Consider the following 22,192-nt stretch of genomic DNA (forward strand, 5'->3'; position numbering starts at 1 on the left):
TGCACGGGCACGTCCACCTGCAGGGCAGCCCGGTTCCGGGGTTGGGGGGGGGGGAGCCCAAAACCCCCCTGAACCCCCCCAAACTCCCCCCCTACACTGCGGGGAGGGGCAGGGGGGGCCGGGGGCGGTCCCTTCTCTCTCCCTCCTCCCTCTCTCCCCTCTTCCTCCTCCCTCTCTCCCCCTCTCCCCTCCCTCTTCCCCCCCCCCCCCCGCTCGCTTCCCGCCCGCTCTCCCCGCCGCGATGTCCCGCCGCCTGCAGGAGCCCGACAGGTGAGCGGGGACGGGACCCCCCCGGAGCCCCCCACCCCTCGGCATCACCCTCCACCCTCCCCCGAGCCCCCCGCACCCCGAGACCCTTCCTAACCCTCCCCTATTCCCCCAGCATCCCCCCCCTCCTCCCAGCCTGGTCCCCATCCGCATCCCCCAGCCCCCCCCAGCATCCTCCTTCACCCCCCTACAGCCCCCCACCACCATCCCCTCCCCATTGCCCCCCCCTCCCCACTACCCCCTCCATTGCCTCCACCTCCCCATCGCCCCTTCTCCATTGTCCCCCCCATCCCATTATCCCCCCTTGTCCCCAAACGCCCCCCCCCCCATTGCCTGGATCCCAGCAAAGGGACCCCATCCCATGCACGGCCCAGCCCCTGGGCACCCATCCTACACCCCCAGGACATCTGTGGGGCCGTGGGGTGCAGGATCCTGGCCTGGCACCTGCAGCGGGGGCTCCCCGTGCCCCCCACTCGAGGCCAGGGCCTGGCCGTGCAGCCGCCCGCCATCCCCAGCCCCGCTCGCCATCGTCCCCTAAAGCGAACAAAAGCGCTCGGCGAGCCCACCAAGCTCCATGTCCCTGCACCCAGTTGCACCCATCCCAAAATGGGTGGCAGCTGGGGCGGTCTGGAGGCGAGCGTGTTTATCTCCCGCCTGCAAGGCTGCGGGCAGCAGCGTGGTTCAACTGTTTTGGTTTTGGTTCAGCAGGGGCCGAACAACAGAGGCGCGCGGCTCCGGCGCGGCAGGAGATAAGGCTGGGCACGCATTGCTTCCCGCGAGCAATTAGCTGGTTGTGGGCAATAATTTGTCAGCCCGAGTAGGCCTGGTTCTCTTCCTCGCCGCGTGTTTTTTAGCTGAGGAGGAGCAAAGCGCGGGGCTGGAAGCCATCTATAGGCAAACTGCGTTTACACACAGCCACTGGCTCGGGCGCGCGCTGAGCTCCATCCAGGCTTTTTCCCAGCGCTTCAGTCTATTTTTTTCAAGGCAGTTCGGGTACGATTCCCACTCCTGCCCGCACTGAGACTCTCACCCAGATCCCTCTCCGTGTCTAACTCCATTTTCCCTGGCCTTGATGGAGAAATCTTCCCGCTTCGGGCTGCGTGGGAGTGTCCCTGTCCCGCTGCCCGGACCTCTCCTCGTCGCTTCCTTGCTGCTCAGACCCGGATTTAAGGGTTGTTTTCCTGCTGCTGCCGTTGCCTGCACAGTGCCGTGCTTTGGGCGGGCTGCTGGGGAAGCAGGGATGCTGGATGGGGTTGGCTTCTGATTCCAAAGCGAAGCAGAGCTGGGTGTCACCTGCTGCTTTGTGGTAACTGCACCCGGAGCGGTTCCCTTCCTAATCGGATGCTTTTGTGGAGTGCTCCAGCGGGGACGGCGCTTGAGAGCTTTGTGGAGCTCCCTGGAAAGGTTTCCAGATCTGATGAAGATCCATGAAAGATAAAACCAGCAAATCTCCCCTTTCCAAGAGAGAAAGGATGACAAAGTTGGGTCTGGATTTGCTGTGGGTCGCCAACAGGTGATCAGATTGGAGTAATTTGCCACTTAGGGGTCATCAAGCCTGTCTGAGCTCCATGTGTTGCTGAAGAAGATAAATAATGTCAGCGTCCTGCTGCTCCACCCAGCCTGAAGACTGAACAAAGGTCTCGGAAACATCGGGGGCTGTGGACAGGCTCCTGCTCTCTTCTCTTATTTCCCTTTGTTGTCTCAGCAGCCTTTGCTGTGCTGTACTCACCCTGATGCTTCCCTGCACTAGGAGCGCTGATAACCTTCCTGCCTGCTTGTCAGAGCAGATATTTGTGTCCTGGAGAGCCTGGCTTTGCAAAAGAGGCTGGGAACCAAGGGCTTGCCCTCGTGGGAGCCCCTGGGGTAAACCAGGCGTCCCCAGCATCCCTGCAGCAAGGGCAAGAGCCAGGGTCTGGGGTTGCATTGAGAAAATTAATTTTTTAAACACCATCCTCCCATCGTTACTGCTTAATTTGCCTTAAAACCTGCTCGGTTTCCTCAAATTCCCTGGCCTGTGTGGAAAGGTTGCAGAAGATTGTCAGGTCTTCTCATGCATTTCCCGTTTTGTCTTCCAGCGGAATCGAATCCCTCTCTGCAGACGAGCAAGGTACAGTAACTTTGTGAAGTGCGTGGCTTCAGTGGGTTTCTTGTTAGAAATTCCCATCCTTCTGAAAGAAAATCACAATTTGATAACTACTGGCTATAGAAAAATAAATGTGTAATGCTTTAGTTTCATGGGTTTCACTTTTGAGATTTTATGCTTGTTTATAAAATTCATGTTATTTTGTTATTTATTCTTTTCCTTTTATCTGCGTAGTGCAAAAATGCCAGGAGAAGAGCTAGTCTTGCACTGAAAATTCAGTAGATGGCTGCCGAATCTCCGTGCATCCAAGCCGGAGCACTCGGTGAGCACCATGGGCAGAGCTGGACCTGCCAGAGACCTCGTGCAAAATAAAAATCAGTGCATGATCATGAGGAGAGAGCTTTTATTCTGCTAAACGGTTCTGTGAGATCTCTAACACCCCCGCTCGGAGCACGGAGGCGTGCGTGTCGCGGCGGTCTGGCTGGGACATCTGCTGTGGGGTGGAGGCCGTGGGACACTGGTCCTCGCCGCGTCTCTGTGGGTTCCTCTTTGGCTGCTGATGACAGCCTGGTGTTGGGCACATTTTTTTGTGTCTGCTGGGAGTCGGCAGCCGTGGGCTGGCGCTTTGCTCTGCCTGCTGCGGTGGGAGGGGGGGTCCGTGGCCGTCCTTGCAGCCCCTCTGCCCTGCAGCACATCGTGTGCTGCTCCCTCCGTGCCCCCGTGCACCTCTGGGTGCCCCTGCAGGGCGATGCAGACGCCGATTAAACTCAAAGCAAGAAAACCTGCTCGGGGTTTTATCAGCACAGGAAGCGGTGGCCCCGTCGCTTTCCTGTGCTGAGGATGTGTGAAGCGCGTGACACTGACGACCCCAGAGACTTTGATTCTAGGTGTTCAGCAGTTCCTTTTTTCATGCAAAACATGCGCGTAAAACCCAAAAATCCTCTTCCAGACTTGGAGGCCTCCTGCGAGGAAGGAGCGGGCTGTGCCGCCGGCTGTGCCGAGGGCAGTGCCGAGGAGCTCCCGGCAGGTGAGCAGAGCTGGGACCAGGAGCCAGTCCAGCTTTGTGGGGCTGGAAACCGGGTCATTTCTTTTCCAATATTGATTTCTCTCCAACTCACGTTTGTACGAGGGGTTTATGAGAGCCGTGTGTGGCACAGCCCCAGCCCGAGGCACTCCCTGGTGGCACGCGCCCGTCCCCGCCGATGCTTCACTCACCTCTCGTGCGTGCCGTGGGAAATCGTGATTCAGCTGGGGAAGTGGGATGTGCCGGGGCAAAGGGAGGGCCCAGAACAGCCCCAGTTTGTTTAGGACATTATAGATCAAAATTAAGCAACGAACATCATGTGTACCCTTCAGGAGAAGCCTCTATGACCTCTGAAGTCTCCTCTCCACAACTCTCCTCTGACTTGAGTCTATGCCTAAGCATAGCTCAGTATTTTCTTACCCTGTGGTGTTACCCAACTTGCCCACCAAACAAATGTATTGAAACTTCTCAATGTATCCCTTACCTGCCTGTGGCATAGCTTTATTTACTCCTTCCTGTCACTAACGGGGTGTGATTTTGTTCAGGTGAGAGCAGTTCCGAAAGCAGCTCCAGCAGCAGCTCAGAAGATGACTCAGGTGAGCGTTGTGTTCCAGTTTATTTAATTTCCCTCTTTGGAAAACGTAACTTCAGTTAAACTGTGCTGCTTTTTTTGTGGGAAGAGTCTCAAAGTTATTGTACAGCGCTGGTAATTCAATGATTGAATGCTGAAAAGCAGAATGATATTTCTGCAAGCACATTATTTCCTAGTCACTCACTTCTGAGCCCTGCAATAACAGAGGAGCGGCAGCTCGTGGGGCACTGGCCTCGCTCACACAATGCCTGCAGATGTTTGTACGCCACAGTAGCCGTCCAAAGACCGAGAGGCTATAAATCTGCATAAAAATTGGCAGCACAAGTGGCAAAACAGGATGGACAGGAAAAGAATTAAAGGAAGTGTTTGCTGTTGATGAAAAGCGTGTGGGTTTCCACTTGCACGGGTTACACCACGAACAGTTTATTCTCTTTTCATGCAAGACTGAGAGTCTTTACTGAAGAATTAGAAAGCTTTTTGTTGTTGTTTTTTTTTTTTTTCCATTAGATACTGAGGAGTCTGATACAAGACGGTCGGGTGAGTGTGCTGCTTTGTTCCTTTCCTGTGTCTGCCTTTGGAGGCGTTAGGAAGCCGACGTGGCTTTTTTCTGGGATGCACGAGGGCAGGCAGACAGCAACCGAGCGCTGGCACAACCGCTGCCAGCCAGGGCCTTTCTTTTGGCACAGACACTTGCTGGAGGGCTGAGTGCTTGCGTGGTGTGTGTGAACATGGCAGCGCTGCTAACTATTGAGCGGCACTGCCGGAGCTCAGCCAGCCTTCCTCTCCTGCCCGGGGCTCGGAGCGATGCCAGCGGCCGCTCCGTGCCCAAAATAGCGCTCCAGGACGGGGTCCAGCTCGCTGTCATGGCCTGGGTGTTTCTGTGATGGCTTCCAGGCAGCTCAGCACGGCGTCGGATAATAATAGATTTTCTTCCTCTCCCACATATGCCTACCTGGGAGGTGTTGACACGACGGGATGACGGGGAGGGCCTGCCCGCAGGCCGGCGTTGCTGGGCTGGCAGCACGGCGGTTGCATTTCGTCACACCTTGTGGCGTGAGCTCTGCCAGTCACGTTTGCACAATTTGACCCCTCCGGGCCACAAAATTTTGCCTCATGTGTCAGCTCCGCTTGCTTGCTTTTGTGTTGGAGTTTGGTGAGGCGGATTCAGGCGTTTCAAAACCCATTTAGGGCCAAGTGTGCTGCTCTAGCGTGGCTCCCTTCTCGCTGGGGAACGTGGTGCCTGGCTTCCCTGCAGGTGGTTGGCGTTTGTACTTGGCAGGATGAGTGGTCCTGGGGAGAAGTTTCCCCCTCGCCATGAACATTTCCAGGCCTTTGGGCAGGCTTTGAGCTTTTGACAAATCTTCTATCCTGGTGCCCAGCCTCATTCCCAAGCTGTGTGGAGGCACAGTAGGCCTAAGAATATTTTCCTTTGTGTTTTTTCTTAAAGTAAACAGATGAAATTGTTGGGTTGTCCTTACTGAATATGTGAGCAGAGACCTGCCTGGAGGCCGATGGATGTGTTTGCTAGGCCAGGCATCACTGCAGCCCCCACTGACAGGGGTGCAAATACTAGAAATCCCAGGAAGCTGGGGTGGGCAGAAACAGGAACAGAGAGGTCTGTCCCCACTGTCCTTTTGTTATGTAAAAGCCACAGATGGCCCTTCCCAGGGAGCTCTTTCACTACGTGTATTAATATGTGCCTTTAAAACTTCTTTATGTAGATGAAGAACAAGAAAAGAAAGAATCACAGCCAGACCGCAATGAATCTGGTGGTAAGAGAGTTCTGGAGTTCTTCCCCCTCCCTCCCTTTTTTATTTCTGAGTATTTAATTACTTTGATTTTAATGAGCTGATTTGCCTGTTTTCTCACTAGGAGTGAACTGTCTGCCCCACTGTGAGCACTGCAGAAATGAAAATGTATGTTTAGAAAAAGAAAAATGTCTATTTTTCATGAGATAGAATTACAATTTGCAGGTTTTCTCTCGAGCTTTTAAAATATGTATTTTTATTTTATCTATTTATATAGGCCCAGAGGGAGCAGGTGACCCCTAGGAGACTTGCTGGAGGACAATATTTGTATGTTTTGTTTTTAATATAATGGGTATACATTTATGTTGTTCCCATCAAGATACTTTTTCAGATTAAGCAGGGAAAAAAATTCCTACACAAATGCATTTGTAGCTATAATGAAAGATGCCCCCAAGTCCCTGAAAACAAACACCTTGCACCAGCTGCCGGTGCTGACGGTAGATCCTTGTCCAAGACAGCCCTCAGGGTGTCTTCTCATGTGTTTTGTTTTGTTGCAATAGTTAATTAATAATTATGAATTATTACAATACAAAGAATTCATTGTTTATTTAATAATAATAATTAGCACCTGCTCTGCAGCAGGCACCATGCTAACTCGGCGGGTCTGTCCTGGCAGGCTGAAGCTGGACGCGGACGGCACGTACCAGTGCAGCGTCACGGGCCTGATTTTTGAGGTGACCGAGGCCGTCACCATCAGCTACTCCCTGCTGTCCTGGAGCAAGTACGCCGGGCTGGTGAAGCCACCATGGGTGGTGGGCGGCCCCCTCTTCGACGTGCATTGCAAGGCGGCCTCCGCCCTCACCTCCATCGCCTTCCCCCACTCCCTCTGCCTCGGCGGTGAGTACCGGCCTCGAGTGCGGGCAACGGGGCCAGGCCAGGCCGTGGGTGCTGACACTGACGCCGTGTGTCCCCACAGATGGTGACTCCCATCCAGCCTTCAAGGTGCTGCACATCAAGGACGCGGGTGCAGCCATCGAGCCGTCCATGGACTACTCGGCCTCGCACGTGCGGTGGCTGGTCAGCTCGCTGTCGCCCGTCGGGCCTCTCATCCGCAGCGAGGAGCCCCTGCTCTACCATGGCGCCGTCGTCCTGTACAAGGCCGTCGACGGCGACCCCTCCTTGCTGTTCCGGGTCTACGTGGCCACGAACAACGAATCCTTTATCAAGGTGGGGTTTGCCACCTCGGTGCTTCGGCCAAGAGGTGGCCTTCTCTCCCTGCAGTCTGTGCACGCGAAGCTCTGGTGGCATTTCCACATGGAAAAAGGCCCTGGCACAGTAGGGTTTGATATGTAAGCAGTTGTATTGGCCCACCTGCTCGTTCACATGCTGCCGTGGAAAGTACAAGAAATGACAATACATCAGAAACGTGTTTGCCACCAAATGAGCAGGGCTCAGATCTGCACCACTTGTCCCCTCTCACCAATCCCCCCTTGGCCAGCAGGAGAGGGGGGTAGCAGCTAACAATGCTTGCTTTCATTTGGCTTGCAAAGCCCTTTGAATTTCGCTGATGTAGCACAATTCATTTTTTATTTTTATTTATTTATTTTGAGGAATGGAGCCATCTGCCCTCACAAGCATTGCATTTGGTACACAGCATCTAGTAGAGTTTGCTGTGTGGCACAGGCTGTGGCTGTTTTGCTAGAGTTGTGGTGCTAAAAAAACACAGAGCCCCAAGTAGTGTGGATTGTAAATGTGACTCCTTTCACCGAGGGGTGTAACACGCTGTCTTTTTAAAATTTCAGGATATAGCAAAAGCAGTGAAACATTCAAAAAAGAAGTTCATTAAAATCGACAAGCCCCCTGTGTGCCAAAAATTACTACAGAAAGGAAAGAGATACAGATTACTCTGCGAGCCAGAAGCTGAAGTAACTCCGGAGGTAAGTTCCTCACGGAACTGTCATGTTGTGCATCACAGCTTGATTTGAAACATGATAGAAAATAACTTTTCCTTCCCACTCCTCCTGAGTGTGGGGCTTGCTTTGGCTTTAAGAGCAGTTTCCATTTTCCATTTGCAATTGCTACAGAAAGCATTTGCCTCTTAAAGACCTAAATCTTTGGGATTAAATCCTCACATTGCTGAAGTTGATGGCAAAACTCTGGGCAGTCTGGAGTTTGGATCAGATATGTGCCACCGGCCAAATGTCTTCTGTTTAATTTAATGTTTGGATAAATGTTTATTTTGAACATAACATTTTACAGGAAATTGAATTTGTTGATGGATCTCTTTTGAAACTAAAAAGTTACATTGAAGTCTATTTGGAGAAACATGAAGACTTCACCTTGTCTTTGATTGAACTGGAGTCTGAAGCAGTTGTATGGAAAGCAAAGCTAAGAGAAAGTAGGTATTTTGTGTTCTGAGTAGCAGTTTGTTCCCGCTGAAAGAAAGCATGGTTTGGGATGCAATTCAGCCTGTAGATTAAATTCTTTAAATAACTTCAATTACTGCTGTTAAAATTGCAAGGTTTGGAACTGGAAGTGATAAGAAGAGAAGAGATCCAAGAGGTTGCATACCGAATTTTGGAGTAACCTGCACAAGCCCCTGCGCAGCACAGACGTCAAGACGACGGACAAAGTAGTGTCTTTGAAGCCTGTGCTGGAGCAGGTGCCTTCAGCTTGCAGGCAAAGGTGTCAGTGTTGTGGGGTGGGACAGGAGGGTGCTCTGCTGTATGTACCAGGAGCAATATACATTATATAAGTGGCGTGGGAAAATGGGAGAAATAATCTCGTTCTTTTAAATCTTAGCTCAGCAACACGAATCCACTTAATAGTTTGTTTTCATGTGTGACAATGGTTGGACTTAGGGCACAGCAATAGAAATTCCCACCTGACCTATTGTTTTCTTTGAAAACTGTTTTCCAGGTGACTGGATACATTATGATCAGAACAAAAATGAGCTAAAAAGAAATGCAGGCAGTAAGTCCATTTGAAGATATTTCCGAGTTGCTTGTTTTCTGTGTGCCTCAGTTGCTGTTATTGCTCAAGTGATGTGTGTGTGAAAAGAATGAAATAACATCGATTCTTCCTTGCTTCTTAGGCATCAAAAGACGGAAATCAACCAACAGCTTTTCCGAAGAAGAGACACACTGTGGCAAAAAGCAAAGGTCTAACAGTACTACAGGCAAGCATTTCTATATCATTTAAAATACTGAGTTTGGGTTGCGTGTTGTTTTTTTTATTTTTATTTTTTATTTTTAATCCTATGATTTGAAGTGAAGCCGAGTTTTTTGTACACTTCCACAAACTTGACCGTGAAATACAGGAGGAGAAATTGCTGCTTTTGTAGCTACAGAATTTGTGTGCCTCACTTATATACCCCTGTACACTGCCATTCATTCAACAGGTAAATGTGGAGAAACAGCTAGGAAACTTGACTGATAGGGGTCAGCTAAAATGGTGTTGTCGTCTTAGTCTGGGAAATAAGGGATGCTTTTAAAAGGGGTTTCCACTACATGTCTCAGATTTTGTACTCAGAATATGTCCTTAGCCATAAAAGGCTGAAAAAAATCAGCTCCCATTTCCTGTTGGCATATAATGCCTTGATGTTCGGAAATGTTTGGTGTCTGGGAGCTGCCAGATAGAAACTACTAATTTACTAATAGTTATTTTGAAAAAAGAAAACACGGGTCATTTTCTGAATCAAATAATATAGCTGGCATCAGGCTTCATGTGTCAGCAAAAATAATCATGCATGTAGGTATTTATTTATGGGTGCATGTAGCCACCAGAGGGAGAGCTTTCATCATTCAAAACTTCATTTTTAAATGGTGATAAAGAAAAGGAAAATGGCTTAGTCCATATAACCATGTAGGCTGAGACCTCTTAGCTACTGTAATTAAAAGAAAAACAAACCTCAACCTCCTGGAGCACTGTTTGGTTTTGAGGAAAAGCAGTCATCTGAATTAGTCAGGTGATGGCGAACGCTTAACATGTTAATGCTAAGCCTTGTTGTTAGACATCACAAAATCTCTGGGTGCTTGGTAACATAACGTGACATACCGAAGGAAGTTTGTGTTCGTACAGTTCTATGAGAGGAATAGCTGCTTATAAGTGGAGGGGAAATAAAAAGCCTTTAGGGCATACGGCACAAAATCAGAACTTAGCATCTTTATGAGCCAGGCTTCTTAATTCTTCAGGTGATTTTCTACAGTGCTTGACTTGATGGTCTTAGAGGGCTGGATTTTCTTCCCAACCTAAGTGGTTCTAGGTGATTCTATAATCCAGTTTTGTCTGCATGACTAATAAGGTCCCCTTCATTATATGTCCCCTGGCCCTGCACAAAGCCAACAGTGTCATTTAGTTAGAAAGCTGATCAGAAGAGTAATAATAGATCTGATTTTTGTTCTGTGTGTTTCCAGATGGAATTAAAACAATGAACTTACTAACCGATCAACAGCTGATGGCGATCGCAAAGCTGTTTGGTGCAGAGTGGAAAGAAGTCGCTATTGAATGCCTCCAGATGGAAATGAAAGACATTCAGCAGATTCAGGCGAAGGAACAGGAAGTCAATATACAAAAATTTCTGCTGTTAAGCAAGTGGAGAGAAAGGGAGCAAAGCAACGGAACCGCACAAAATTTGTACAGCAGACTCAGCGAAAAAGTATCATATGATATAGTACAACTACTAGAAGGTATCCACTTCTCGTATTTGTGTAATTATATCACCGTGTCTCAGATGTATTTTAAGAGTTCACATACTAAATACCTAGTACACATTTTATTGTGTGGGTCAAAATTGTCTCCCTTCTAACATTATTAATGATTTACTTTCTTGTGGAATTTGTATATTTCCCTTCAGAAACTGATATAAAACGAGTAACCTTTTTGTATTGACTGTTCAGAATACTTGACCGTGACCAGACTAATTGGCATTACATACCTAGGCAAGTTGTTGGTTTGTATCAGGAAGCCCAAAGAAGTCCAAAAAATAATGGTTTTGGAACAGGCAAAACTTCATTCTTGCTTTGCTATCCATAAAAGCAACCTGGCTCCAACAGGAAGACAACTGCTGCTGTTTCCTCACTCATCTGGTCCTTGCAAACATGTATATTGCCATACCTTGCACTGTTGTACCTTTTTATACACATATTCTTCAACATATATACTATTTGATCTCTAGAAGTTATTAAAATGCTAACGTGCTTGTGTGTGTTCGTTTCCCCAGGCTTTATGGCTCAGTGATGAGTTCAAGAAGAAGCTGACAAAAAGCTCGGGAACTTTCCCCATCCAAATGGTTAAACTTTTCAAGCTGTTTCCCTGGCATTTCATTGTGATTCAGTAATGAAGATGGAAGTCATAATCAGTCAGTGGAAAGTTTAGACAGAGTCTATGAAAGAAATGTGAATGAAATTTTGCACTGATGTAAGTGCAAGAAGTGTTTTCAGGAGTAATTACTCATGTGGGTTTTTCAGGAGTAATTACTCATGCGCTTGGATGCCGGTCATCGCCGCCGTCGAATCAGGATGGAAGTGCCAGGCTTCACGTGCCCCAGATTTGCAACAGAATTTTGTCTTGTTTGAGCCAGTCCTAAAAGACAATGAACACTAGGAGAAATCGGTTTACCTTTATTGGGTATATGACTATTATCTTGAAACATTTTATTTACATCAGGGAAAGACAGGGAGAAAAGTTGTGCAGCAACTTTCATCCCCCTAAAAAATAATGGAACTGTCAAAATCATGAGGTAAGTCACATTTCGTACAGATGCCTACGATCAGGGAAGAATACTCTTAAATTTGCAGATAAGGTTGTTTGCATAATTGCTGTGTATATGTAGCCACTGTATATATTCGTGCGTGCTCAGCCTTTGTTGGGCTGTGGTTCTGTTTTCTAAAAAAGAAAAACTGAAGACCAACTTCAGAGTAGCACCACTACTAACCGCAGGCAGCTTTGAATTTTCTGTGGGATTTTCTTGTTCACTCTTGTCTTGTATAGTCTGTCTCAATTTTTATATTTTTATGTTGAATGTTTTTTTGTATTATGAACTTTTTATACTTTTTTTTTACATGAGCGATTTTAACTTGAACAGAATGAGGTGCTTAAGCTGAAATAGAAAAAAAAAAAAAAGAATTAAAAAAAAAACACCTCATATTTTGAGTTTTAGAAAACTCAGCTTGGAAAACTCAAATTTTCCAAGAAGAGTGTTACTCTGTGGCAATACCTGTAGTACTGTAAGTAGTACAGTAGTAAGAGATCTGAAAATAATGTCATTTGCAGAAGAGAGCAGCTACTTGATTGTCTTATTTTTAAAGACACGCAATTCTATGGATCATCTTCCCCTGTGTATGTTTATGAAAGAAAAAGCATACTTTTAAAAATCAGGATTAAAAAGGAAACATTCACACTGCATGCGTTTCATGTTTTTATTTGAACTGTTTGATGAAATACGACTCTTTTAGAGGTTACCTGCTGGTTGCCTACCATGGGCAATCTCTTCCACCCTTAGTGCTGCTTTGCCAGACGCTGTCAGGTCAGGGCGTGTTTCTGTTTTGGGGTGAGCAGTAGGGTTTGAGGCAGCGGTGTTGGAGGAAGGGTTGCACGTCCCTCACATCTGCCAGCCCTCGTGAGCCATCACACAGCAGTAGCCTTCTCTCTCCATCCCTCTCCAGGAGGGCTTTCTCCACGGAGAGTCCCGAGGGGTTTCCACTGGCCAAGGGAGAGGCTGTGGCAGTGCCCCAAGCCTCGGGGGCTCTTCTGATGTTTAGGGAAAGCCAGGCCAGGTGTGTTGTACGCCTCCCCGTGTGGATGCAGAGTTGCCCTTAGCTCTTCCTCTGCCACGCAAACAGGAATTGCTGCTGGGGACACGTGGTGCCTTGGTGGACACTTCTCACCTTCCACCATCAGGCAGCTGGGTGTCTTCAAGGACAGTCTCCTGCTGGCTGCAGTTCCACACACCGTAGCTGCCAGTTTTCACTTCTTTAGCAGAAAAAACTGCTTATTTCTTTATGGTTTTGTGATGGGAGACCCCTTGTCAGTAAGTGGAGCAGTGATGAGCTTGGAAGAGGGAACGGAAGCGTTTTTGTCCCGGTGTCCATCTCTGGGTTTTCAATTTAAGCCTCAGGTTTTGTTTCAAAATGACAAGAGGGTTTTATTTTTTTGCTATGTGGTGATTAAACACATGCTGTTCCACATGTGCAATGTTTAGCCACTAATAATAAAAATACAGATGTCATTATCTGTTTTTTCCCCACTAATGAATAAAGCAATTTATCCCAGAAAAGGGAGCATTAAAGGGATAATTTCCCCGAATGTCAATACTAGTTTCACTGCCAGCTAATGGTTCTATTGAGTGCAGATGCTAAATTACAGCACAAAATGCTTTTGTTGGGAAATATTAGTGAGTTTAGAAAGGTAAGGCATACCCACGCTGTATATTTTGTGTGAACGTGCAGGCCCCTCATAGCGGTGAACTCTCAGGCAGGCTGCGCTGAGATCATAGCCATTTGCATGTGCTTGGTGCTGATTTGTTGCAAGTTTAGCTAAATTCTCGAAAACGAATCTTTCTGAACATGCAAAATCAAGGGGTTTGCAAAAACTGAGCAAGACTTTGCCTGTAATGGGGAAGGAGAAAGGGGAAGGCTGCTTCTGTGTGCCCCAGCTGCTGCAAGAGCTGCCAGGGCATGCAGAGGGGATGAGATGTGGGCTTTAGAAAGAAAAGGTAAGTTGTTGTGACTCTTCTTTGGCAAGAAGCTTCGTTGTCTACAAAACCAACTTCAGCTTGTAATTTTGATGTGGCTCAAGGGGAAAAAAGGAAAAGTTCCAAACGGGCTCTTCTTTTAAAGCTAGCTGATTTTGCTTCCAAACTATAACATTTTGTTCTCCCAATCTGTATGTTACACAGCACCTGGGAACTTTAAGGTACCCGATACAAACAATGCTGTGTTAGGACTCCCTAGTCAAAAGTAGAAACAGGTAAAACACAGCTGGAAGTAGGATGCTTGCTTGTAGGAACAGGGGCAGTGCAGCAGATGGTCCAAAGATACATTCACGTCTTCAACACCGTGGTTCTTTGAATCAAAATCAAGAAACTTTTGGAAAAAAAAAACAAACACATGTACTTCTGTGCTCTTCAGCTCTGGCTTTGTGTGCCCGCCGTTCCTGCAGGAAGGAGGGATGGAAGCAACACAACCAACACGGCCCTCTGGTGCGAGGGCCTTGCCTTACATCTCCATTATGGGCATGTTGTAGGGATAAAGACCACGGCTCTAGTTCAGTTATCAAACTGGGGGATGTTATAGGATGGCATTGTAAGGGCTGGTGTGGTACACAGGTGACACTAACGCTGGTGGGACAAAAAGCAGCAGAGACATCCCTGGGATCAGCTTGGACAAGCTGAGAAGAGCAGGCCTCCTCCCACTCCCCTCTTTTTAGGCCAGCTTTAGCACTGGAGGGGAGAATTTGGACAATAATCACCCAGTCATCCTTTCTGCCCTTAAGAGCTCTGCCCCAAATTCTCGCTCCATTGAATTGAACAGTGCAGCTATTGTTTTCCCTGGGGCCGGGCTTTCACCGAGGAAACTGCAAGGGGCTGGAAATGGCTGTGAACAAGAATGGCTCAGTCCCAGAGACAATCCACAGGAAACGCAGCTGGTGGAAGGAACAAGAGGAAATTGGACTCTTGAATTTGCCCCCAGGGCTCAGTGGTATCGTGGTACACCGCTTAGATGGGGGCAGTAGCCAAGCACCTTAGGAGGCTGATCAATATGATTGATTTGTGTCATAGCTCAAGGAAGTAAAGGTCACCATGGTATTTTATGCAAACTGTAATTTTATTAGGCAATAAATAGAATAAATAAGGAACTTCATAATAAATAAATCAGCAATATTATAAATACGTTTAGAAATATCATAAATACGTTTAGGAATATTATAAATACATTTCAATTTCTGAAACTTGAATAAATAAAACATTTAAGACAGGTTACAGCTGAGTGTTCGGTGATCTGAGAACATTACTGTACGATATAGCTTATTGTCTAGAAGTGTAGAAATTTAACAAGATAGCTTAAAAAGGCACTTGGCAATAGCTCCTTATAAGAAACTCTGTAAAATGGGACGTGCTCGCTTCCTACGAAGCCAGCCACGTCGCAGGACGCCCACCCCGCTGTGTTTTGTTGCTGCAGTGCTTCGAGGCGCTGCCCGGGGGCTCACAGGGCGCTCAGGTAGTTCATCATCCTGTCGATGGTGACGGCGCGGATGCGGAAGGCGTGCAGGACACCGCAGAGCCTCATGCGGTCCTTGAAGGAGGTCAGCGCTGCGCTGGGCGGCGGCTGCAGCGCGCCCGGGCTGCCCGGCTGCATGGCCTGCATTAAGGATTAAGGATTAATTCTATTTCCTCCAGACCAAGGTGTCCATCGGGGCACCAAGGCTCTTCCCACCAGCCATAACAAGCGCTCTGCAGTCAGCCCTGCAGTGGTGACATCTCCAAGCTCTTTGGAGACGCACAGGCAATGATTTTTTTCCTTTTTATCAGCTTTTGTTGAGCCAGCAAACCCAACAAGCCCTTTATATCTGCCTCCTTTACCTTCCAGAAAAAAAAACACTAGCAATTTTCTAAATTGTCAGAAATGTTCATTCACTCTACGACTAACTGCAGGGCAGAACACTCTGGGTTAAAGCGCTGGTTTAAGGCAGAAATAATAGAAAGGAACGAGGCAGAAACGCTTACTTTCATCATCTCGTCAATGGACGTCAGCACTTTCTGATCACTGAGCTCTGCCCTGTAGGTTTTCAGATCTTCATAGATCCCCTGCAGGCATTTATGCTGCAAAAGTCAGAATTGTTAAGAAACGCTGGAATTTGTTGCTAAAAGCTTTAAATGCAAACCAAACAAAATAAGTGGTTCTTTGGAGAAACCTCCAATTTACCTTATCAAAAGTAGGACTTTCCAACACTGGACAGTTTCCAGTCTGCAAATGAAGGAAGAAATGATAAAGTGCATTAAAATGTGGAAACGTGAGTTATATGGCTGTTCCGTGACACTGGGATGCTGAATCCTGAGCGTTTGTTTTTACCCTTGGGTCCTCGGACGTGCAAGCTTTTAGCGTGTTGATTCGATCCTTAGTGATGTCTTCGAGATCAACCTCTTCCAGGGTACATTCAAATCCCAGCGTCCCACGTTCCTGCATTAAAAATAGAAATCAGAGGGTCACTGATTCAGCCCCAGAAGGTGGCAAATGGAGCAAGTGTCTGAAATCGGGGAAAACGTGGCGGCTGTGCCAAACAGGAACACGCTCAGGTTTTGGTCTATGTGTTGTTGCTGGATGAGTGTCTCCATACCTTTAGCAACACAAATTGTTCTCTCAGCCATTGAATCTACGGAGAACTTTGTGTCACTGTAATTTCAGATGTAAAATTATCTCCTGGGAAGTCAAAATTAGCAAATGCCATCTGCAGGGACACTTAGTGCTCACCGACACACCACAAGCATTGGAACCATGCACCTATTTGGTGGCTTTCTTTTGTGCTTCTCTGAGGTGAAGCTTGCAAAAGTAGCAGGGAATTTTAGCCAAAAAAAAAGAAAAAAAAATCCCCTTGGTGCTTCTGCCAGGGGCTTTGGTGCAGGAAGGTGCTGGGGCAGCAAGGTGACAGCATGCAAACGCAACGCCAATGGGAGCAGGATCCCCAGAGCCAGCTGTGTAGCAGCATGAGAGAAAAAGCGTGTTCCAAAGTGGGAGCAGTGCAATTGGCTGCCACTGAGCTGAGAAAAGTGGAGCTGAGAAAGGCACCTGCACAAACCCAGGTGCTAAAGTTGGAGCAGTTAGAGAGGCTGGCAGGGAGCTGAGAAAGAGCATCCTCCCGGCTGGGAACCACCACTGAGCATCCCAGTACCACCACTGAGCATCCCTCCATCCCAGTACCACCACTGAGCATCCCTCCATCCCAGTACCACCACTGAGCATCCCAGTACCACCACTGAGCATCCCTCCATCCCAGTACCACCCCCTAGCATCCTCCACACCCCGCTCCCACCACCGAGCATCCCTCCACCCCTGGTCCCACCACCTAGCACCCGTCCATCCCAAGTACCACCCAACCGCCCCATCCCGGGCACCACCCTGTTCCCTGCCCGTCTCCCACCTTGAGGCTGAGCAGCGAGGCTCTGGCAGCCTCCAGCAGCGCCCGGGAGCGGCGGAGCTCCGGGACCAGGCTGCGAACGGGCGGCGGCAGCGCCGGGACGGGCAGGGGCAGCGCCAGGCAGAGCGCGGCCAGCAGCGCCCAGCGCCCCGAGCCCCTGCCGGTGCCGGTGCCGGTACCGATCCCGGTGCCCCCGGCGATGCTGGTGGCGCTGCCCCTGCCCCTGGAGGTGCTTCGCTTCTCCATGGCTGTGCCCCGGGCTCTCCGGCTGCTCTGCGGGGCCGCTCCGCTTTTATAGGGGCGGCGGAGCAGGACTTCCCCGGGGCGCTGTTCCTTTCCAGGAGGGGAGCCGAAAGCCGCGGGGCCGCCCGGGAATCCCGCAGGGCACCCAGAGAGCCCCCGTGGGCGGCCGGGGGTGTGCGGGGAGCCGGGGATGTGCGGGGGACCCGGGGGTATGAGGGGGACCCGGGGGTGCCCGGGGGTAGCAGCGCGCCCGCTGCATCCCTGCGCCGGGAGCAGGTGGGGTGAGGTGTGCAGGAGCCCCCAAAAGCCACGCTCAGAGGGGCAGCAGCTCCGGTGTCACCGCTTTAAAGTGAATTTCTGAGGCTGGCGTGTGGATTGGCAATGATTTCTGCACAGTCCTTCGCTGCCCAGAGGGGTTGCGGGGTCACTTTCTTGGAGATATGCAGACCCTGCATGGGTGTCCTGTGTAAGGTGCCCCAGGTGACCCTGCTGGGCAGCGGGTTGGAGCAGATCATCTCTGGAAGTCCCTTCCAGCCTCAGCCATTCTGGGATTTGGGGATTTGTTCCTGGCAGCACGCTCCTGCTGTGCACATTCCTGCAGAGCACCCAAAGTGCAGGCGCTGAGCTCCCCACTGTCCCACGCCGGTCTTTTTCTCCCTTCCCACAACACAAAAAGTGAGGTGTGTGAAGGGGGCAGCGAGAAGGGAGCCCTCACTGCTTCTGCTAGGACATCACAGCTGCCAAGCCGCTGCTGTTCTGCTTCTTTCCACCAGCCCACCCCGGGTTGCTAACTGAAATTTACATTAAAAAAAATGTTTTTCAGGAAAACCAGATTTAATTCAAGTATTCATTCATATGACACGTAGATAAGCATTTCAATTTTTTATTATTAACATTTATTATTTTATTATTAACATTTATTATTAGCAGCTCTAACGATGACATGGCTTTGATGAAGATTTATGCAAACCTGCCTGGAACTTGCTTTTCACTGACCTGCTTGGCACAACCACCAGATGTTTTAAGGTAAGTGCGTGCTGTGCATGGCCACACGGCTGCAGAAAACTTCTCTTTCCACCAGGACTGCCATGAAGTCCACGGGAGTTTTGCTGTTAGCTTAGAAAGGAGCAGGATGAATCAAGAATTTTTTAATGAATTCTCAGATTCTCTTTATTTTAATTGACATCTTATTTCCCCTAAGAAGGCTGTGGTGTGTCTAGAGCCCCAGCCCGCTAGCATAGCAGTGCCGTATGATTTTCCAGTTTTACTGTGTGTTTTCCATTTCTGGGCTAGTCATTAAGCTGTGGGCTGTGGTTTTAATCTTGTGTAGGAGACTTGTTTTTCTCACCACGAAGTGAAACAGACTTTGGGAATAGGCAGGCACGTTCTTGAAAAGGCACCAGTTTGGCTTTCCAGGTTTCCTTGCCCAGCACTCCGCCACAGCCTTGCCTTCAGCAGATGGGGAAGTTTCTCCCGAGGTGCTGGCACAGGGCTTGGCCAACACCTTCTTGTTGGTGGCTGCATTTAACCTTGCAGTGCTCCACAGCACGGGGAAATTGGTGAGAGGAGTGATGCTGAGCTCAAAGACAGGCAGGGGGCTCTGCATGCAACCACTGAATGGTATCGAGCGTGCCACGACTGCCTCAAGGTGTCTCATCCCACTGCGGGGTGAGCAGCTCCTGGTTTTGCTGCACCAGCACAGGAAGCCCGCCTCTTTGGTGTGCTTCAACAGTTGCTGCTAAAATGGGAAATATCTTAATCACAGGGATGCCGTAGCATTGCTCAGAGATTTATTTTTCCCTTGGTAGATTAAGGACTAACTGCAGGTGTTGCTGCATGGGATGTTTTACAGCTGTTTCTCGAGTATGGGTAAGGAACCTTTCCCAAACGATGTGGTTGTCAGCACTCATTTATTTTCCTATGAGAACAATAAATTCAAGTGAAGTTTTTCACCTGAAGCTGAAGCTCTCCCCACGTGGGTGTGACACCTGTACACCTGCTGCAGGTCAGAAGCGTTAAATCCAGAGCAGCTCCAGCACGGGGGATGATGCTGTGCCGACCCAAACCTCTCTGGAGCAGCAATCCCACAGGTATTGCTGTGGGACCCAGGGACAACGATGCAGCAGCGCTCCTTCTGCTGGTTGGGGTCAGCTGTGGGTTGTGTCTGTCCAGTTTCTGCTCCTTTTGCCAGATTTGTGCCATTTTTGTGCTCCCTGCCCAGCATCAGCTGACTGTATGCAGAGTGCTCTTCTGCAAGGAACCAGTATCCAAAAAAGAAAAGTAAGTTTGTAGCCTCATAGCCTCACAGAATATCCCGAGTTGGAAGGGAGCCACGAGGACCATTGAGTCCAACCTCTAAGTTATTTTAAAACTGAAAAATCCATGAATCCATGTATTGCATATTTTGTCTTGCTCACAGATACCCATTTTGTCAGGTGAAAGAAGGGTCATAAAGGTCGAGCAATACTTTTGTTATTAAAGCAACAAATGCAGGGATACATCACGTATGCACTTGTAATACAGTGCAATGATTGTGTGCCAAAAAACCTGTTAAAATATCTATGATTTTACATGAGAAACTGTAATTTCCCTGCCTTCATTTCAATCATAAATTGCTCATGCTGAAATTAACTTCCAGAGAAAAACAGGAGCCTTTCAGGATGCTCCTGTAGTCAGAACTGGGCCACATGGTGTTCTTCACCACGCTGCATGCAATCAAAACAATACTTTACCATCCTATTTGAAAAAGAAAGGAAAAATAATAATGATAAAGAAACCCAATTAGAAAAAACCAAAACCCCGAGAATCTTTGCTCAGTTTAGTTTTGAGGGCTGCCTATGCGAGTGATGAGAAATAGGATCTTCTCCAGCCGCACTGTTCTAAAAAACTAGGAAGTTCCTGTAAATGTGCGATGACATAAGTGGTTGTGATACTAACCTTCTGTGTCAGTCCTGGCTTGCTCTCTCTCCCCTTACAACCAGGACTCTCCTCTTTGCCTCCCCGTTGCTCTCCAAGTGCTAACTAAACAAAAATCACCTTTTTTCCACAGCTCTGGGCAGAAGGCGAGTCCCGGCTGTTGGTTGATCTTCCATTTTACTGCCTAATTCCCACCTGTTCCTAGAGACCTCATAGGCTTCGAAGTGTTTTGGCAAGATTTTGAGCTGCCCCAGCAGGGCTTTCCAGATGTCTTCTTCTGTCTTATGTGAATTTTCTTCATTAGAAGGCCAAATCCTGAGCCCTTCGTGAAGGTCGTGTTGCACGTGGACTTGTACCTTGTCTTCAGCTGGAAGAGATGGGTTGTTTGTAGGAAAGTCCTAGTTCCCGTAATTATAATTAAATATAATTATGTAATAATTATGTGCCTGTATATAATTATGCAATAATTATATATATATAAAGTAAAGCTGCAATAAAAATAAATCACAGGCAGGCTGGCTGTTAATTGTAGATCGCTGCTGCATAAAAAGAACTGCAAAACGCCAAGGCAGAGACTACTCATGTGAGACCAGCCTTCTGGCTGCTTTAATAAATAAAGCTAATTTTTGTACTTTTTGCAGCTCTCGGAACATGCGGGGCATTGGTCGTGGGCAATGTTTTTCTGCTTCTGTGTATTTTTTGGGGAAAGATTAATATTCAAGTGGCTTATCAAAGTGGCTTCACTGACAGATTGCTGCCTTTTTGGCAGCTTTGTGCCCCCAGGGCAGCTGGCTGGGGTGGTGCACAGAGCTGATGCTGAGCACCGTGCAGATACACGGGTACACCACCAGTCACATTTGGGATGAGTAACTTCTCATATGCAGACGGCAGGATCGTTCTAGGAGTGCTCTAGAAAATGGAAAAAAAAAATTAAGAATTTTCTAAGTTGCTGCTATGAATGGTCTTGGATTCTTTTAGTCTCTGTTGAGAAGAAAAATCTGTATTAAGCTGAATGGGAGTGGTCTCTGCTGGAAAACAAACACAGGCCAAGCACGGAGGTGCTGAGATACAGAGTGACATCCCAGTTTGGGTTTGCTATCCCAAAATCTTTTTGGTTTCCCCTGCCCCTCCCCGTGGCCGTGAGCCTGGTGCCATCCGCAGCACCTGCCCTACCTGTGCGGTGCTCTGCAGGCTCCACGCGGCACGGGCAGCACCAGGAGCCCTCCCCACAGAAACGGGGCTGGTGGTGTGGGAGAAACCACTCCAGCCCTGGGGCTTTTGGCTTAAAGTCTGGCTACACGAACAGAAATAAAAGGGGCTGCGTCCGGTGAGCTGGTGCAAGAAGAAAGCGCGCGGCGCTGGGTGCTTGCCTTTGCACGGCTTTCACTTCCTCCGCGCATCTCGCTTTCTGTTTCCACTCTCTGCCGCGTTTCTGCCCTCCGGGTGCTTTTTTCTTTCCATTCATCTGTCCCTTTTATCTTTTGGCCCCGGGTGCAAAAGCTCACGCAGTTTCAGCTCTGTGGCTCTGAGCTGTCAGCCACACAGGATGGCTGTAACTGCGGAGAGGGCGAGCGCAGCCCGGCTTCCTTCTTGCGGGGCCCGTGTTTGTCAGCTCAGCTTTTTTTTTCACAAAAAAAGGGCTTTTCACAAAAAGCCCTGCACGTGTCCAACACAGACACACCTGCTCTTGAGAGCAATTCTCATGCTCACCATGGTTTTGTCCTTCAAGAGGAATTCTGCCCTTTGGAGGTAAATTTAGAAATGAATAAAGGGATTTTGGTAAATCAGGCATTCAGCTTTGTGGTTTGCTAAGCAAACCGTAAGAAGGGGCACTGAGGTTTGTTGGCCAGGTGATGCACAGGTGCAGCACTTCTTGCATTTCCCAAAAGCAACAGGATTGCTTGAATCATGTCAGTGACAAATTCAGGCCTTTACCCTGAAAGAAAGCAATGTCTGCCCATAGGAGAAACCCAACACTTCTGGCAGCACATGGCAGCAGAGTGCTTTGCATTTTACTCTTATTTATATTCCAGCTTAAAAATAAGTTCAGATAAACAATTTAGACACTTGCAAACTACAGAACACGATTTGTCTGCCAGGATTGTGCTGGGGGAATGGACAGCGATGGCTGCAAAAATGGGCAAAAGCATTCACAGACCAGAGAGGTAACAGACATGATTTTCAAA

The 22,192-nt window shown here is 48.5% G+C and overlaps 2 protein-coding genes across 7 annotated transcripts; one reads left to right on the forward strand and one right to left on the reverse strand.

Moving 5' to 3' along the window:
* Positions 1-228: 228 nt before the first annotated feature.
* On the forward strand, positions 229-12,107 carry CARD8 (caspase recruitment domain family member 8). Of its 6 annotated transcripts, none has more exons than XM_032193512.1 (17): positions 239-270; positions 2,343-2,374; positions 2,585-2,672; positions 3,300-3,377; positions 3,920-3,970; positions 4,474-4,503; positions 5,688-5,738; positions 5,839-5,882; positions 5,992-6,041; positions 6,391-6,611; positions 6,691-6,941; positions 7,517-7,651; positions 7,974-8,112; positions 8,634-8,687; positions 8,809-8,892; positions 10,130-10,402; positions 10,936-12,107. In XM_032193512.1, exons 3-17 carry the CDS (start codon positions 2,633-2,635, stop codon positions 10,950-10,952), a joined length of 1,518 nt encoding a protein of 505 aa, XP_032049403.1. In that variant the 5' UTR covers positions 239-270; positions 2,343-2,374; positions 2,585-2,632; the 3' UTR covers positions 10,953-12,107. The 6 variants fall into 6 exon arrangements, with proteins under 6 accessions (XP_032049401.1, XP_032049403.1, XP_032049405.1 ...); XM_032193514.1 differs by lacking the exon at positions 239-270 and adding an exon at positions 1,542-1,904; XM_032193510.1 differs by lacking the exon at positions 2,585-2,672 and having other exon boundaries at positions 229-270.
* A 2,810-nt stretch (positions 12,108-14,917) lies between these two features.
* Positions 14,918-17,093, reverse strand: IL12A (interleukin 12A). Its single transcript, XM_032193300.1, has 5 exons — positions 16,851-17,093; positions 15,785-15,892; positions 15,638-15,679; positions 15,439-15,534; positions 14,918-15,073 (listed from the first exon to the last, which is right to left on the reverse strand). The coding sequence occupies exons 1-5, from the start codon at positions 17,091-17,093 to the stop codon at positions 14,918-14,920; spliced, it is 645 nt and encodes a 214-aa protein (XP_032049191.1).
* Between the last annotated feature and the right edge of the window lie 5,099 nt (positions 17,094-22,192).

The sequence above is a fragment of the Aythya fuligula genome, chromosome 9 (assembly GCF_009819795.1).
Source record: "Aythya fuligula isolate bAytFul2 chromosome 9, bAytFul2.pri, whole genome shotgun sequence".
In the NCBI taxonomy this organism is placed as follows: domain Eukaryota; kingdom Metazoa; phylum Chordata; class Aves; order Anseriformes; family Anatidae; genus Aythya; species Aythya fuligula.